Here is a 15515-nt window from a genome sequence, read left to right as displayed (position 1 = left end):
ATCTTCAATGCTTGTCTCCAGAAAGTCACTTTGCCCTGGGGTATAAAACCAACAGCAGACTGCTTCCCAGAGACGTTCAACTATGGTCCAAGGGTCATGCACAGTCTAGACTCTATGGTACCTGAGCAGTTATTTTGAATCTTAGGATCCTGTCTCTAGTTAATCCTTGGTTTCTGTTATGCCTTGCTGCCTATGTAGGTAGTAAACCCACTTCATAAAAGTTATGATTGTGTTGTTCTATTTCACCTGACTGAGATAAGTTGGCAACCAGTGCATAGTGACGCTGCTTCACACGTCTTAGCATCTTTGCTAAAATGGTTTCTGTTATAATTTAATTTTTTTGATTGTATGAATCTATAAATACAAAAATGAGAAAGCTTTCAAAAGATGCTCTACATTTTGTCACAAATAATAGATTTTTAAATATATTAAGCTACCACAACATATACGTTAGCATGTTTGGATAAAACCTATCTTACAAACTTAGCTGCATTTCTATGCAGACTAAGCTTCCTTTCATCAAAGCTAATTAGCAATTTTTTAAAGTTATCAAACACTATCTTATCTTGTATAGGAGATTCAAATTCAGAGAACCACTAAAAATTAATCAATTTGGGTTACTCCAAGTTATATTTTAGAAACTGGAGAGTGAAACCATTATAAAAGAAGAGACTTTATATATAGTGTAACATTTTGTGAAAAAAAAATCTTTTTATGTTTTTCTCCCTTTTATTTATTATCCTGGGAAGTCACTTGAGCTCTTGCTTCCATTTTCATTTCTACAGTTTTAATCACTTACAATTTAATGATTCACAATATTTCATAATATTCACTTAAGTAGTTTGGCATGTCTTCTTTTTGTAATCATGCTTGTAAAATTAAGAGCAAATTGAAAGCCTTGCAGAATCTGATAGGCAAGTTGGTCCTTCCTCATCTAATGACTAGCTATGTCATATAGTCATTCCATCAACTCTTAAATTTTCATTCAGAGCAGATAACATGTGTTTTTCTCATCATTTCATGGTCTTAACCTGTGAAACAGAGACTTATAAATTATACTTTTTAAGGCAAGAATATTAATTTAGAATCTCTTCCATCGCTGAACAAATCAGAAATGAACAGTCTTGTGAAAATACAGTTGGATACCAGTGAACCATCTTGATTATTCCAGATTCCCTGCTACCGCATGTTGCTATCACTGAATGACATCATGCAATGGTTTCTCACAGTGGCTCACCACCTTGAGACCACACTCATAAAGTACACTTAATGGAAGGATCTCAGAGCCTTCTCAAGTGTTTTGCTGAGCCAGGAGAGCAATTGAATTATAGATTAAAAGAACTAACATGCTTCACTTGGCAAAGGAAGCCTTACTATTAGTGCATTTGCTACAGTCTCCTTCCTCCAATGAACTATTTCATTCAGATAGTCATAGTAAAGCATTTGTTGGCTGTTATAAGCAAATTACTTTAGAATGAAACCTTGTATTAATTCTCTAGAAAATAAAAAAAAAAATCACACACACACACACACACACACACATACACACAGAAAGTAAGCTGAGTCTCAATTTGCTTGCTTGGTAGAGAAAAGAAATACTCTTGCATTGTCATGTATTACAGTTCTTTTCCCCAAAACAGGGCCTGGAGATTAAGAGCAACAGAAACTGATAAAAATATTAAAATAGAAACAATATAAACTATTTGATGTAGGAATGACTAAGTTTGATGGAATGGACAGTGAGATATAAACTTGCCAGTGAGATTTTAGTTCTAGGTAAAATACTGCATAGAATTTACCATTGACATGTGTGATCAGAAGCCATAGTGATGGGCTGGGGATGTGGCTCTGTTGGTAGATTGCTTGCTTCACATGCACAAGGCCCAGCACCACAAAAATAAACTACATTGACTTGGAAGGTGAGACCTGCAGCTGGGAAAGGAAACTCAAACATTACATTCAAACTATCATTCTCAAAGAAAAAGATAGCACAAAGGTTGGGACCTGGTCATTTGGCATGACAAAATTTGTATTTAATTCCTGGGTCTACCATTTGCTACCTGACTTTGGACAAGTAACTTTTCTTCTCTTTCATTTGTATTTTCATTTAAAAGATGTGAATAAGACTGGTATCTAGCATAAAATGCTGTTGTAGATGTAAATGAGATAATATTTATAAAATGCCTAGCATATCACCAGTCACATAGCAAATTCTCTTTAAGTCTTATCCTTGACTATCCTCTTGAGCACTTCACCTTTGACTCTGGAAACTCTCTGGAATTTTTGAAATAAAGTGGGGATATTATTCATTTATTATTTATTTAATAAAGATGCACACTGTGCATTCAAAACCTAGAATAAAAAGATGGAAAACTAATAGCATAGGAAAGAAATATCTCCCCACGCCCAGTGTTATTTATGAGTTGGCATTGCAGAGGAAAAACAGACTTAATCTTCTAAACGAGTTGGCGGTTTTGTGAAGGACACGTTATCTTCCACAAGAGAGTGTGGATGAATACAAATTCATCACATTCATTCATTCATTCATCTACTAAATGGCCCTTGATTTTCTACCTACCATTTCTCAGACCAATATGAAGAACAGAGAACAAACAAATAAATCACACATCTCTGACTTTAAGAAACTGGAAATCTTTTGTAGTAAAAGATATGTACATTTTTAATATTATTAAATGATACAACGTGTGCTTTATTGAAGGACTGAACCCAATATTATATTTTAATCCAACAGTTGGATTGAGATAGGCAGACAAGCAGAGAAAGGCACACCTGAGGTGAGACTCAAGACCCAAGGGACACATTTGGAAATGGAGACAAGCTGGTGCTTAGCTCAAGCTGGGTCATATTGAGAAGGGGCTTCAGAATCAAGCTAAGACATTGGACATCTTAAAACTATTATAACCAATGGGATATGTCAAACAGAGGAGTGACTTTTTAGTAGTAAATAAAATGAAGTAGAGTGAGAAGGAAGTTGAAGATACCTGTGATAAAGGAACTTGCCAGAGGTGAGAAGTAACTGGGTCAGAAATGCTGGAGGGTTATGAAACTACAAAAACAAAAACTGAACAACAACAAAAACTCTGGGCGTGATTTGGCTGTCAAATCTACAGTAGAAAAAGCCCACATATACTTTATTGGAAGTGATATACCTTGTTATTTAGTGATTATCAGACTCTAAAGTTGAGGTGAACATATTCTGTTATCAAATCTCTAAATGCAAAAGTTTGAAATAGATATTTATAATTTGCTTTATTTATAAACTAGCTTATAACTGAATGGATTTGTCTTAGGGGAGAAAAGGGACTTTTTGATTTTAATCATAGTTTCTTGAAAGCCATATGTGAAAGAAAATGTGATATAAAATATGAAGCTTTTAACTTTGTGCTTAACTTTGTAGGAATGTATCTAAGATGGAAAGTCAGGTGGCCATATTTCAATATATTTCCCCCCGCTAAATTTTAATGGGAAATGACCCCTGATCTATTTGTACTTATGTGAGTTTTACTTATAAATATATATGAGGATAATTCTTGAAGCTCCTATTTAATGTATTTATGAAAAATTTTCACTTTCTGGGAAGCTTTTCATCAGCACATCTGCCTGGAAACACTTATGATCGCCAAGGAGCTTTGAGCATACATAGGCATTTTTGAAATGATACATTGTTAGGCAACTAAAAATCACAAGCTCAACATAACAGGCATTGTCTTTCTTGCCAGAGGTAAAGACTGAAGACTGGCTCTGCCACATTCAGTCCTTCAGAAAGTGGGAATTGTTGTTGTTGTTGTTATCCCTCTGAGTATGTGGTTCCTCATCTGTAAAATGGGGGTATGAAAGAAAGTACACAGTGGATGAATAATCAATTACAGTGGCATTTCTTTCTCCCTACTCCCTTCTCTAGTCAAGTGACAGGTCACATATCAATATGACTCTTGGTAGGACACCAATTACTAGGATGCGCATTTTCAGTTATTCAGAGACAATACTAATGTGCTTACAATGCCCAACACTAACCTGCATTTGAATTAACTTTTCAAAATAGTAATATTATTTATCAATCCTAAAGAAAGAACCTAAAGTCATAATCTGGAACTCCAGATGTTATTTGTCCATTGCTTACCGGGATTCAAGTGGCCATCATGATGGCTCATATCATGAAAGAGCAGGTGATGATCATGGGTCAGAGAAATGGGTGATGAGTATGGGTCAGGATGAGATGGGTCAGAAAAAGTTTTTTCAGGCGCAGAAGCTCCTGGCCTTGATCATTCTGGCTGGTGGGTAAATATGGAACCCAAGGACTTCAAGCATCTTCATGATGAAGCCCGTCGTGGAGGAAGCAAGATGGCAAGATGAAGTGTAAGATGTTTGGGCAAAGAAAAATTCCAAAGAAGGTAATTACTGAAAGTCAGTTAATCAAGCTGTCAGTTAATCAAGCTGTCAGTCATTTATTAGAGTTGTCAGTCACCTATGAGTTCTGTTTTAAATTTCAAACCCCAGAGTGGGATCTTACAGCACTTAGGGGCATGAGTGGAATGTTTTGGCCTAGGTATTAGCAACCTTAAACACCCTGATGCCTTTGGGTGCCACCACCCAGATCCTCTGAGCTTGAGATGTCAAAGCATCTTCTTTTCCCTATAGTTCTCAATGATTAGAAGTCAAACTCTGTTCCTGCAGAGAATGTGTCCCTCGCAGTCCTGTGAACATTTTATTAAATTTTTCCTCATCAAAATTCAGCCTCTGGTCTCCTCTCCTCCATGGGACCTTTTCAGAACACTCTTACCTTCAGGAGAAGTCCTTGCTCTGAAGTCCTATTATTTATGAAATGTGGGCCACTGCTGAGCCATCTTGTATTGCTCTTCTTTTCCCTCAGTGTCAGTCTTATCTTCTCATGGAGATGGCAAGTGCTAAGGAGGCAGGCACCTTTTTTCTATTTTCTAGGTCTCACATTATTTGAACATGCAATCAACCATGTGCTAGCAGATGCTTGGTGACTGACTTAATGAACTTGAAATCTGAAGTTATTGTTATACATTTATGGACTTTTTAGGTTTGTTGAGCAGATGTCCTCTAGACAGCTTTATTCTTTTCACATGCTGGATCAGCTATCAGGATTTATGTCTCAAATATTCGCTTCTGTCTGATGCTATGCTTATCAGTTACTTCAGGAAGAAAGATTTTGGAGAGAGAAAGTTGGCTTCTCTGTTTACCTGTTTCGTATATTGGGAATTGTCCTTCAAAAAGAAGGTAGAAGGAGCAACAAAGGTCTAATATTTGTTTATTTGTCAGCGCTGAGCAGGTTTGGGGTATAGATTAATCCAACTTTATATCAGCAATGCAGATCATAAACAATATCCAAAATTATATCTGTGATCCCAGTTTTACACTAAGTTTGATCCAAGATTAGGTAGAGGGTAGCCCAAAAAGTAGAGCAGAGAAACAGTATTTGATGATTTGTCCAGGTAGCTGCATCTGAAAGGTCTCTAGCAGGGTAGAAAGGCTATCTTGTTGGGAGCAGAGCTATAGATTTAGTGTAAGTCTGGATAGAAAAATATGGGTCCTAACCTTCTTTCAGGAATATTAAAATTATACATTACTGGAAAAGGTATTGGAATGAAGATTAACCCTGAAGTTCAGGCCTTTAGAATGGACCTCAGAAAGGGGCCAGGGAGGATAAGTTGGTCCTGCCTGGGGATGGGAGATAGTATATTTCTGCATAATGTTTTGTTATGAGAATGGCATTAGGGAGGGAGACCTTGAGGGACTGAGAGCCGGGAAGCCAACAAGGAGAATGACACCTAATTCCGAGCCAAGAAGAGGGCATTCATTGTGACTTCAAATACTTCAAAATGTGACTTGATTTAGAGCAGTAAAGACTGGCAACAAATCTGAGCTCACAGATAGGATTTCCAGGCACCCATTTGAAAATTTATGGCAGCAGAGGCAGAGAGATAAGGTACTTATCCTCTATTCATCCAGAAATGAGAGACAACCCACGCCTCATTGGTTTTCTTATCTAATCAAACAAAATGTATTCGTGATACTGGCCAGAATCATGAACAGCTGTGCTAGTCAATGTCTTCCCACCGAGACGGATGGGATTAAGGGTACAGAAAAGTATCAGGGGAGATGCCTGAGGAGAATAAAGGCTGGGAGATCTGTCAGGTTGTCAGATCACAATCCCAGTAAAAGGAGAGAGGAAAGAAGCAGGGAAGAAAGGCAGGAAAGTTGGGTGGGAGCATTCTAATCGCAGAACAGTTCTACAGAGCTCCCAAGCCCAAGTTCCTGTCCGAGGCATTTCCTGTCGTCCAGAACTGGACCTTCCCTTGTGACCCTGTTGTGCTCAGTCGTTGGCTGTGAGCTACTGGTAGGAAGTGCAAGTGCAAACCTGGTCAACCATTCAAGGCCCAACAGCTGGGGTCCTTAATGGACTAGATTCCCTGTAGCCTAGATCTGAGTCCCATTCTTGGGGTGGTTGCATGGGTCACACAAGCACACTGTTATAAAAGGATGGTGTGGACACCAAATCACAGCATAGAGGAATGTCATGGTATAGATTCCTGTGGATAGTAGACTGCGCCAGGGATGCTGAATACATAGCCAATGCTGGGAGTGTTCATTAAAGCAAAAATAATAGCTCATGAGGAGTTAGAATCAGATGTAGACCCTGGAAGTTCTTGCTGGGTTCTTCTTCAGGGTGCAATCTAAGTATTCTCTCTCTGATGGAGAAAGGCCTCAAAATAAGATACCATGGCAAAGACATTTTATGTTCATCATTCAGGCCCCAAAACACACATAAAAATGCAATATGGTCATGGATTGAATAGTATTCTACAAAATCCACCTGTTAAAGCCTTAACCCCAAATATTATGGTTATGGAGATAAGGCCTTTGAGAGCTAATAAGCAATAAATAACTTTAGATAAGGGTTCCTGGGGTCCTGACGGTAGAAGCAATAGCTTTCTAAGATGAAGGAAAGACAGATCACTCCCCCTGACACATGAAGACACAGCAGGAAGGTGGTCGTCAGCAAAGCAGGAAAAGGCTTTTATAACGAGCCAAATCTTCTGGGAACTTTGATTTTGTTTCCCAGCCTCCAGAACTTTGAAAAATGAATGTCTATTGTTTAAGTCCTCAGGCTCTGATTTTTTTAAATAGCAGTCTGAGCAGACAAATACAAATATTTAACAGAGGAAGTCCAAAGCCAAAGTGAGTGTGCTTCCTTAGTTTTTATAGTTTCTGAGAAATCGAAATGCTGAGAAATTCACATGCCTCTGAGTCCCTCAGGTCTTGATATGCTCCTTGCCCGACTCGTTGCTTGCTTCTCCTGATGGTTGGCTGGCTCTGAGGTTGTTCTGTCCATCATGATTCTTTGTTGGAGAAGGAGCCTACCGGGTCAAAAAGAGCAAAAAGGCATGTTTATGAAGAAGATTTGAGGTATCTCATACAATTTTTGATGAGGTGGAAAGTTAAGCTCAAGGGCTTGGAATATTTCCCTTATCTCTCTTCCTCTGCTGAGAAATTACTCCAGCTGCCAATGAGTAGCTACTGCTATCATCACCATTGCCAGGAGCCACCTCTTCTTTCCCTTTTTATGTTACTGTCTGATGTGACTGGATGCCAAGGAGACTCAAAAATATTAAATATTCTGGATACTTCTAGGTGGAGGTAGTCTTTGTGCCCTCCCTGGAGAATTCCTCAAGCAAAGAATGTGTTCATTGGCTAGCCAAGATGTATGACAAATGCCCACTTGAATTGGCTGTCACCTCTATCCTGGTCACCATTTCGTTCTCGGGGTCTAGATGCATTGCCTCAATAACTATCTCTTGAATAAATTAATAACTCTAAAGAAACATACCAATGCTAAATAACCTCAAATCACAAGTCAGGGAAGGGAATAGAATGTCTCACTTGTTCTATTCTTGTAATGTACTAGATTTGTGTAGAAATTAAAATTGATCATTTTACCCCATTGCTATTAGTCAAAACTACTACTGGGAGAGAGCCCTTCTTCTTAACTCATGAATTCAGACAAGATAGAGCATTGTCCCATTTAGCAAATTCCCATTCTCCTTCAAGCCTCTGGTTTACTTCCTATCTTCCAGTGAGGCTCCATGCCTATTGATGCTGTGCTCTTGACTGTCTATGTTCTGCTCTACTGTATCCTCCTGGAGGTCAGGAATTGTGCCTGTCTGGGTTGCTGTTGTATAAGGCACTCAACCCAATCCCTGGTGTTTAGTATGCATTCAGGGTATGTTTGCTGAACGAATGCATAAAATCATTGTGTATAGACAGTACCATTCTTACAACAAATAGAAGAAATGATAAAATACATTGTTATCACAGGTATTTGTACAGTATAGAGCAGATCTAATTTTCTATTATGTGGTTTGGAGTCTGAAAATTTATTTATTCAATCCCTTTCTGGAGTTTTAGATTCACAGGCACACCTATTATATGAATATATTCATGCCATCTCAGAGAGCCATAGAATGACAAAAAAACATATAATGGTTATCAATTTTCCTTTAAAATGCATTTATTAGCAGCTATTCTTCACATTGTTCATTTTACAAATAATTCGGGAGTACCGCATTTAAATAGGAAAATCAAGTGAATTCTAAAATCAGAATCTAACATATTTTAGATCATTATAATTCTCTCAATAAGAGGCCCATGGAGACATCTATCTGTCTTTATTTTTCTTGGAGCCTCCGAATCAAGGATACAAGAACTTTAGTGAAGCACAGCTGAACTTGGCTTGATTTTGTTTGACTGATTTAGGAGGAGTAGGATAGAGAAGATAGAATAAGACTGGCCCAAATTTAGCATATTTCAAGACTTCTCTTCTGGCAGTTATTGCCCTGCATCTATGATGTCATAACTTTGTCTCTGTACTGATGTCCTAGCCAATAGCACTGAGCTCTCTGTTACAGCATCAGCACCAGGACAGAGCTTGCAGGGCAGGGGGTCTGCTGATGGAGTGCGTTCCTGCTTCCCTCTCCCTTCCATGCTTTTGTGAACATTTTCCTGAGCCTTTTCTCTCTGTTCCAGACACCATATGCCAGCCTGCTGGCTGCAGAACCCTCACAGAGGCAATCCTGTAATAACTGGCATCTCTGATGGAGCTCTCACACTATGCTTCTCACTGCTTTTTGGAGGTTCTGTACTCCAAGAAGCTGTTCTCAGCAAGCTGCCAAATTGGAAAAAATAATGAATCATTAGCCAAAGAGTCAATACCTGATAAGGCTTAATGGGCCAGCGCACACAGCAGTGTCTACATTTTCTTCTGGGAATCATTATTTGAAAACCAGAAGAAAAAAAAAAAAAAGACAGTGTTCAGGGTCTAAGAATCAAAACAGTGAAGATGTGGGCACAAGCAGAATTTCCTGATAAGGCTATCAATGAAGTTGCTTTAACCTTTAGGACCATTAATGAATTTTTATGAGGGTCTTGTTAAAAAAACCTAAAATCTAAAATAGAAGCGAGTGAATAGTTAGATACAGCTTTGGTTGTTTCTCAGGACTTTGAATTTAATTTACATGCATACAATGATCCTAATAGGACTTAACTTTATTAGGGTCTATCCCCTAGAAAAGAAAGACTCCTTGTAGAAAAAAAATTATTCAAAAATTTGTAATTAAAAGATATGTGCCCAATTTTCAAACTTTTAAATTAGCATTAAAGTATTTTCTCCTTTTTGCCTCCTCCCTTCCCTGCTGGAAGGAGTTATTTTAAACTGAGCACAAAATATCCACCTCCACAGCTCATATAAACTACATATAAATAGAGACTATATGTTGACGTTCGACTTATGGATTCACCAAGGAAATGATAAACTTTAATGATTTCAACATGAGGGAGGAAATATCTAAACCAACATAAAAATGGTAGCTTTGGACAAACAATCTATTTTACATCTCAATATTAGTTACAGTTGCACTAATATTGTATTTTTTATAAACCTAAGAAAGTGGCTTGCTTAAGCTTATTATCAGATGGAAGTCAACATTTTTAAACATACAATATAGTTCACTGTGTAATATGTTTTAAGGATGAAGCCCAGAAAAGAAAATCACTCATTAAAAATGTCACTTGTTACTGTAGCAATAATCAATAGAGCATTAACTGTCACATTTTATTGCAATGAATGGAGAATAAACATGAAGAACATAGTGCATGCTTGTAAATGGTATGACTTATAAATGTCAGTGAGGGCTTATTTAACACTAAAAGGCTATAAGCATTTGCAAAGGGAATTTTAAAATGCATCCAAGACAGCTGAAGGTTACAGGAAGAAAGGGTAACTATATATAGCAGGCACACACAGGTAATGTAAAATATGAATGGATAAAAAGAATCAAATCCAGTTCTAATTGGAGTGTTCATTATATTTGGTATTCTAGAAAGAGCATGTCTCGAAGCTGCAAGTTTGGCATTATAAATATTTTATTGCATACCTCGTTTTATATTCATATAAAGCAGGCTTTCTTTTCTAACATAAGCAGAATGTGTGGATGGGTGGAAGGTAAAGAGCACCCTTACAGACAAACGCAGTTGAGTAAACATCATCCAGATGGAGAGCAATGTCTTTCTGGGAAATTGTCTTTAAAAGTTTATAATCTGGAACATTAGCTGCACTGAGGTTCCCTCTCTCCACCCAGCCAACTCAAATTCAGCTGTATTGTTCTGCATGTGGTTCTACAAATCTCACAACTAATAGGGAAGATGCTTGGCAATTTCCCAATCTTCTCATTTTTATCAGTACAGAGTTTCATATAGGACAATCAAGAGATTATGACATGGTAGAACAATCAATATATGATAACAAGAATTGTGGTAGATTAACTCAGTGTGGAAATGAACTGTGTGGGTTGCAAAAACTGTATTTGAGAGATGGTCTGACCATTTTCAAAGCAAAATTTTCTTTCAAGGGACTAGTTTCAATTTCTTTCCATGAACCTACTTCAAATTGAAAACATCAGAGAAACTTCATGGAAAATTTAGGTATTGTGTTCTGAATATGCTGTAGCAATTAAAAATGCAAAAGTACCATTATTACAACACAAGTTTAATTTAGCATTCCTCAGAAGAAAAAGGTACAATGAATTAAAGCCTGAGATAGTTTATATTTCAAATTTTAAGAACTCCTTAGAGTACCCAGACATTTTAGGGGTCAATAGAAAAGGAAGAAGGAAATAATATGCGTGCTGTCAGCTCTACTCCAGGAAGGCATAAAACTCCAGAAGCTTCCAAGAACATCACAAGATTTGCAGTTCAACTTTTCACAGAACGAATGCAATGCAATAATTCAGTGTTTGTTCTTCCTTGGCCAGTGGAAACTGTCCCTTCTAGCACAAAGTTGATGTTCAAAGTCGGGCAGATGCTGTCTGCTTCTTATTTCTGAAATAGTCGTTTGGAAGGTTTGTTTGTATTTTTCAGATTACATTACTGAAAATGATAACAGAATAGAAACTTCAGTTTTGCATAATACCTAGGATTAAGCAGCGGTTAATTTACAAATCATATAAAACAAGCCTAAAGGAGAATAAGAAAGATATTAGATAATAGCAGTAATGAGAACATGTGAAGATCCTCTTACAGGCTGCACTGGTTTCCTATTGCTGTCCTAAAAAAAAACACACAAAAAAACCACACAAATTTGATTCCTTCAAATGACATAAATGTTTTGTGGTTGTGGAGGTGAGAAGTCCAAATAGAACATGCCTCTGTGCTCTGTCTGAGGCTCTGTGTAGTGAACTTGACCCTCCTGACTCTCTCTCTCTCTCTCATAAGGGCTCTTGTGAATATACTGGACTCATCCAGGTGATCCAGAATACTTTCCCTATCCCAAAAGCCTTAAATTAATAAATTTACAAAGTTCAATTCTTTTCCTGTAAGGCAATATATTTACAGGTCTAAATATGATGGCATAGACATATTTTGGGGACCCTTATTTTGCCTATTACACATGAATATCATAGAAATGTTCAATTATTTCTGGCCCTACTGGGTGTCTACCATTGACCTTTATTACATATCACTTTGAAGCTCCCTTTTCCATACTGTGAGGAGAGGAGTAGGCCAACTACAGTATTGGATAAGCAGGGGTCAGGAATTACTTTATTTTTCTAAGATCTTCAAACTCTATTCCAATGTATTGTTTCTCCACACACTTAACATGTAGAAAAACTGATTCCAATATAAAACAATTCAATTTTAATGTCATTCTCCACTCAATTCTAACATGCTTGTTGCTTGTATAGGTGCAAAGGAACTGTGAAGTGGTCGGATTATTAGGTAACATTCCTGGGGAAAGCAATAGAAGATGGAGAATGGATTCGTATGCAAGATAATAAAAGGATGAAATAAGCCCTGAAAAGCACGAAAGGCACTGTCTCCATTTTGTCGGCGCTCGCAGTTCTTGCGACGCTGTGAAGATGGGCAGTGTTCTGGGGCTGTGCTCCATGGCGAGCTGGATACCATGTCTGTGTGGTAGTGCCCCATGTTTGCTGTGCCGATGCTGTCCTAGTGGAAACAACTCCACAGTGACTAGATTGATCTATGCACTTTTTTTGCTTGTTGGAGTATGTGTAGCTTGTGTAATGTTGATACCAGGAATGGAAGAACAACTAAATAAGATTCCTGGATTTTGTGAGAATGAGAAAGGTGTTGTTCCTCGTAGTATTCTGGTTGGCTATAAAGCTGTATATCGTTTGTGCTTTGGCTTGGCTATGTTCTATCTTCTCCTCTCTTTGCTAATGATCAAAGTGAAGAGCAGCAGTGATCCTAGAGCTGCAATACATAATGGATTCTGGTTCTTTAAATTTGCGGCAGCAATTGCAATTATCATTGGGGCATTCTTCATTCCAGAAGGAACTTTTACAACTGTATGGTTTTATGTAGGCATGGCAGGGGCCTTTTGTTTCATCCTCATCCAGCTAGTCTTACTTATTGATTTTGCCCATTCATGGAATGAATCATGGGTTGAAAAAATGGAAGAAGGGAATTCGAGATGTTGGTATGCAGCATTATTATCAGCTACAGCTCTGAATTATCTGCTGTCTTTGGTAGCCATCGTTTTGTTCTTTGTCTACTATACTCATCCAGCCAGTTGTTCAGAAAATAAGGCATTCATCAGTGTCAATATGCTCCTCTGCATTGGTGCTTCTATAATGTCTATTCTGCCAAAAATCCAGGAGTCACAACCAAGATCTGGTTTGTTACAGTCTTCAGTAATTACAATCTATACAATGTATTTGACTTGGTCTGCTATGACCAATGAGCCAGAAACAGATTGTAACCCAAGTCTACTAAGCATAATTGGCTTTAATATCACAAGCTCTATCCCAAAGGACGGGCAGTCTTTCCAGTGGTGGCATGCTCAAGGAATTATAGGACTAATCCTCTTTTTATTGTGTGTGTTTTATTCAAGCATCCGTACTTCAAACAATAGTCAGGTTAATAAACTGACTCTAACAAGTGATGAATCCACATTAATAGAAGATGGTGGAGCCAGAAGTGATGGATCACTGGAGGATGGTGATGATGTTCACCGAGCTATAGATAATGAAAGGGATGGTGTCACTTACAGTTATTCCTTCTTTCACTTCATGCTTTTCCTGGCTTCCCTTTATATCATGATGACCCTTACCAACTGGTACAGGTATGAGCCCTCTCACGCGATGAAAAGTCAGTGGACTGCTGTCTGGGTGAAAATATCGTCTAGTTGGATTGGCATCGTGCTGTATGTTTGGACACTAGTGGCACCACTTGTTCTTACAAATCGTGATTTTGATTGAATGGGACTTCTGGCATGAAAGTCCTACTTTGGTCATCATTTATTTGAAATTAACAGTATTCCCAACTTTTGTAAATTGTGTATGTGTGTGCTTCCTGTGTAACTTCTCTGGTATTCTGGCATGAATTATATTTTATTGCTTGCCATTTTATTCATTATATTTTTGCCATGTGCATTGATCATGTGAATTACAGTGAGTTGCAAAGGCAGAGTTTTATGAATAATGGTGGTGAATTAATAAAGTGGACACTGGTAGGTTTATCCTCTCTCTGCTCTAAGTATGAGATTAAAAGTAAAAACAAAACTGTCAGTTTGCTTTTAAAAGTTTGCTAGACCTTCCTTAAGCTGTTTTAGAAAAAGCATAAAAGTAAATGTGTATGGCTGCCTTTTGAAATATTTTATGTGTTGCCTTATGAGAGACTATGAAGAACATAGCTATTCTAAAATTGTATAAACAAGTTCAGTTACATGGTTAGTTGTCTTAAAAATGCAGTCACTCAAAATTCATTTAAGATTTACCATTAGTATAAAAGTAGAGAACTTAGCACAAGTAGGGTATATTCAGTGGACAGTGGTGTAGATTATGGATGGAGGTTGAGGCATAGAACCTTCAAGGAAAAAGTCAGATTGTTGGTGGTGGTATTGAATACTCAGTGCGATTGGAGATTGTTATCTTCCTTGGGTAGATATGATGTCCTTCTTCAACAAAATGAACTTTGTTTTGGTCATTATAAAATCATGCGAAGTATGGGTTTAAATTGGAATGCCAAAGGATTTAGACAATGTTTTTAAAAAAAGTGGATTAGAAGGAAGTTGTTGAAACTTAGGAAGTTTTGCAATTCAAAAGTGGGAAACTTTTGATAGAGCAGAAATTACAAAATACTTGGCTTCAGAAGATACATTGATAAAATCTAGTCAAGTTCTCATTTGAAAATTGAAGAAACTGAAAGACATAAATAGCTCCAATTGATTATTAATATTAATGACAAAGCTGAGAAATTCTAAGTCCACCAAAATTGCTTAGTATCCTGACATTGAAAAAATTTCTATTTAAATTACATGTATAATTGATTTTGTATCACATTAATGCTGGATAATTTATGTAATATGTGTTGCTACTGTCCAGCATGCTTTCTATCCATAAACTAAGGCCAGAATGATGGATTATTATAAACTCTTGCTTACAGTAATGTACTACACAGCTCAACAGATGTTTAAAACTGCTTTTGTATTTACTGCCAGGCAATTGAAATATATAGGTTATTATAATCTTTCCTTGAAAATCAAGCAGTGTGACAGTTAATTTAGATTAAAAACTCATAGAAATTTGTATAATTATCTAACAAAGCTTTTAAAATGTACTTTTGCTTCTTTAAAATATTTATTAATGCAAATGGAGCATAACAATTAAGTTTAATTCCCCAACTTTATTCTGTGTTAATATTGTATTCCACAATTTTGAATGGCTGTGTTCTCCTAAATAAATTAATTCAGAGGAAAAAAAAAGATAATAAAAGGATGATCAAGCAAGAGTGTATTCCTACTAGAGGAATAATGGGATTGTGATTATTGAATTATTTCTGGGGAGATTCTACAGCAAGATTACAATGAAATCATAATGAGATGGGGTCTTCTGATCCTACTGACTTTCTCACATAGGGGTGGTTATGCTTTGGCTCAGGGAAAAATAGTGTTT

General features: G+C 37.2%; 1 protein-coding gene across 1 annotated transcript; it reads left to right on the top strand.

Annotated features, from left to right (window-relative positions):
* The first annotated feature begins 12390 nt into the window (after positions 1–12390).
* Positions 12391–15230, top strand: LOC124083729 (serine incorporator 1-like). The gene has a single exon (XM_046430479.2). The coding sequence runs from the start codon at positions 12459–12461 to the stop codon at positions 13818–13820; it is 1362 nt and encodes a 453-aa protein (XP_046286435.1). The 5' UTR covers positions 12391–12458; the 3' UTR covers positions 13821–15230.
* Positions 15231–15515: the final 285 nt, after the last annotated feature.

Source organism: Marmota monax, unplaced genomic scaffold (assembly GCF_021218885.2).
Source record: "Marmota monax isolate L192 unplaced genomic scaffold, Marmota_monax_Labrador192_F-V1.1 WCK01_AAM20220418_F8-fsc00016, whole genome shotgun sequence".
Lineage (NCBI taxonomy): Eukaryota > Metazoa > Chordata > Mammalia > Rodentia > Sciuridae > Marmota > Marmota monax.
This window is presented reverse-complemented; position numbering and strand designations above follow the sequence as displayed.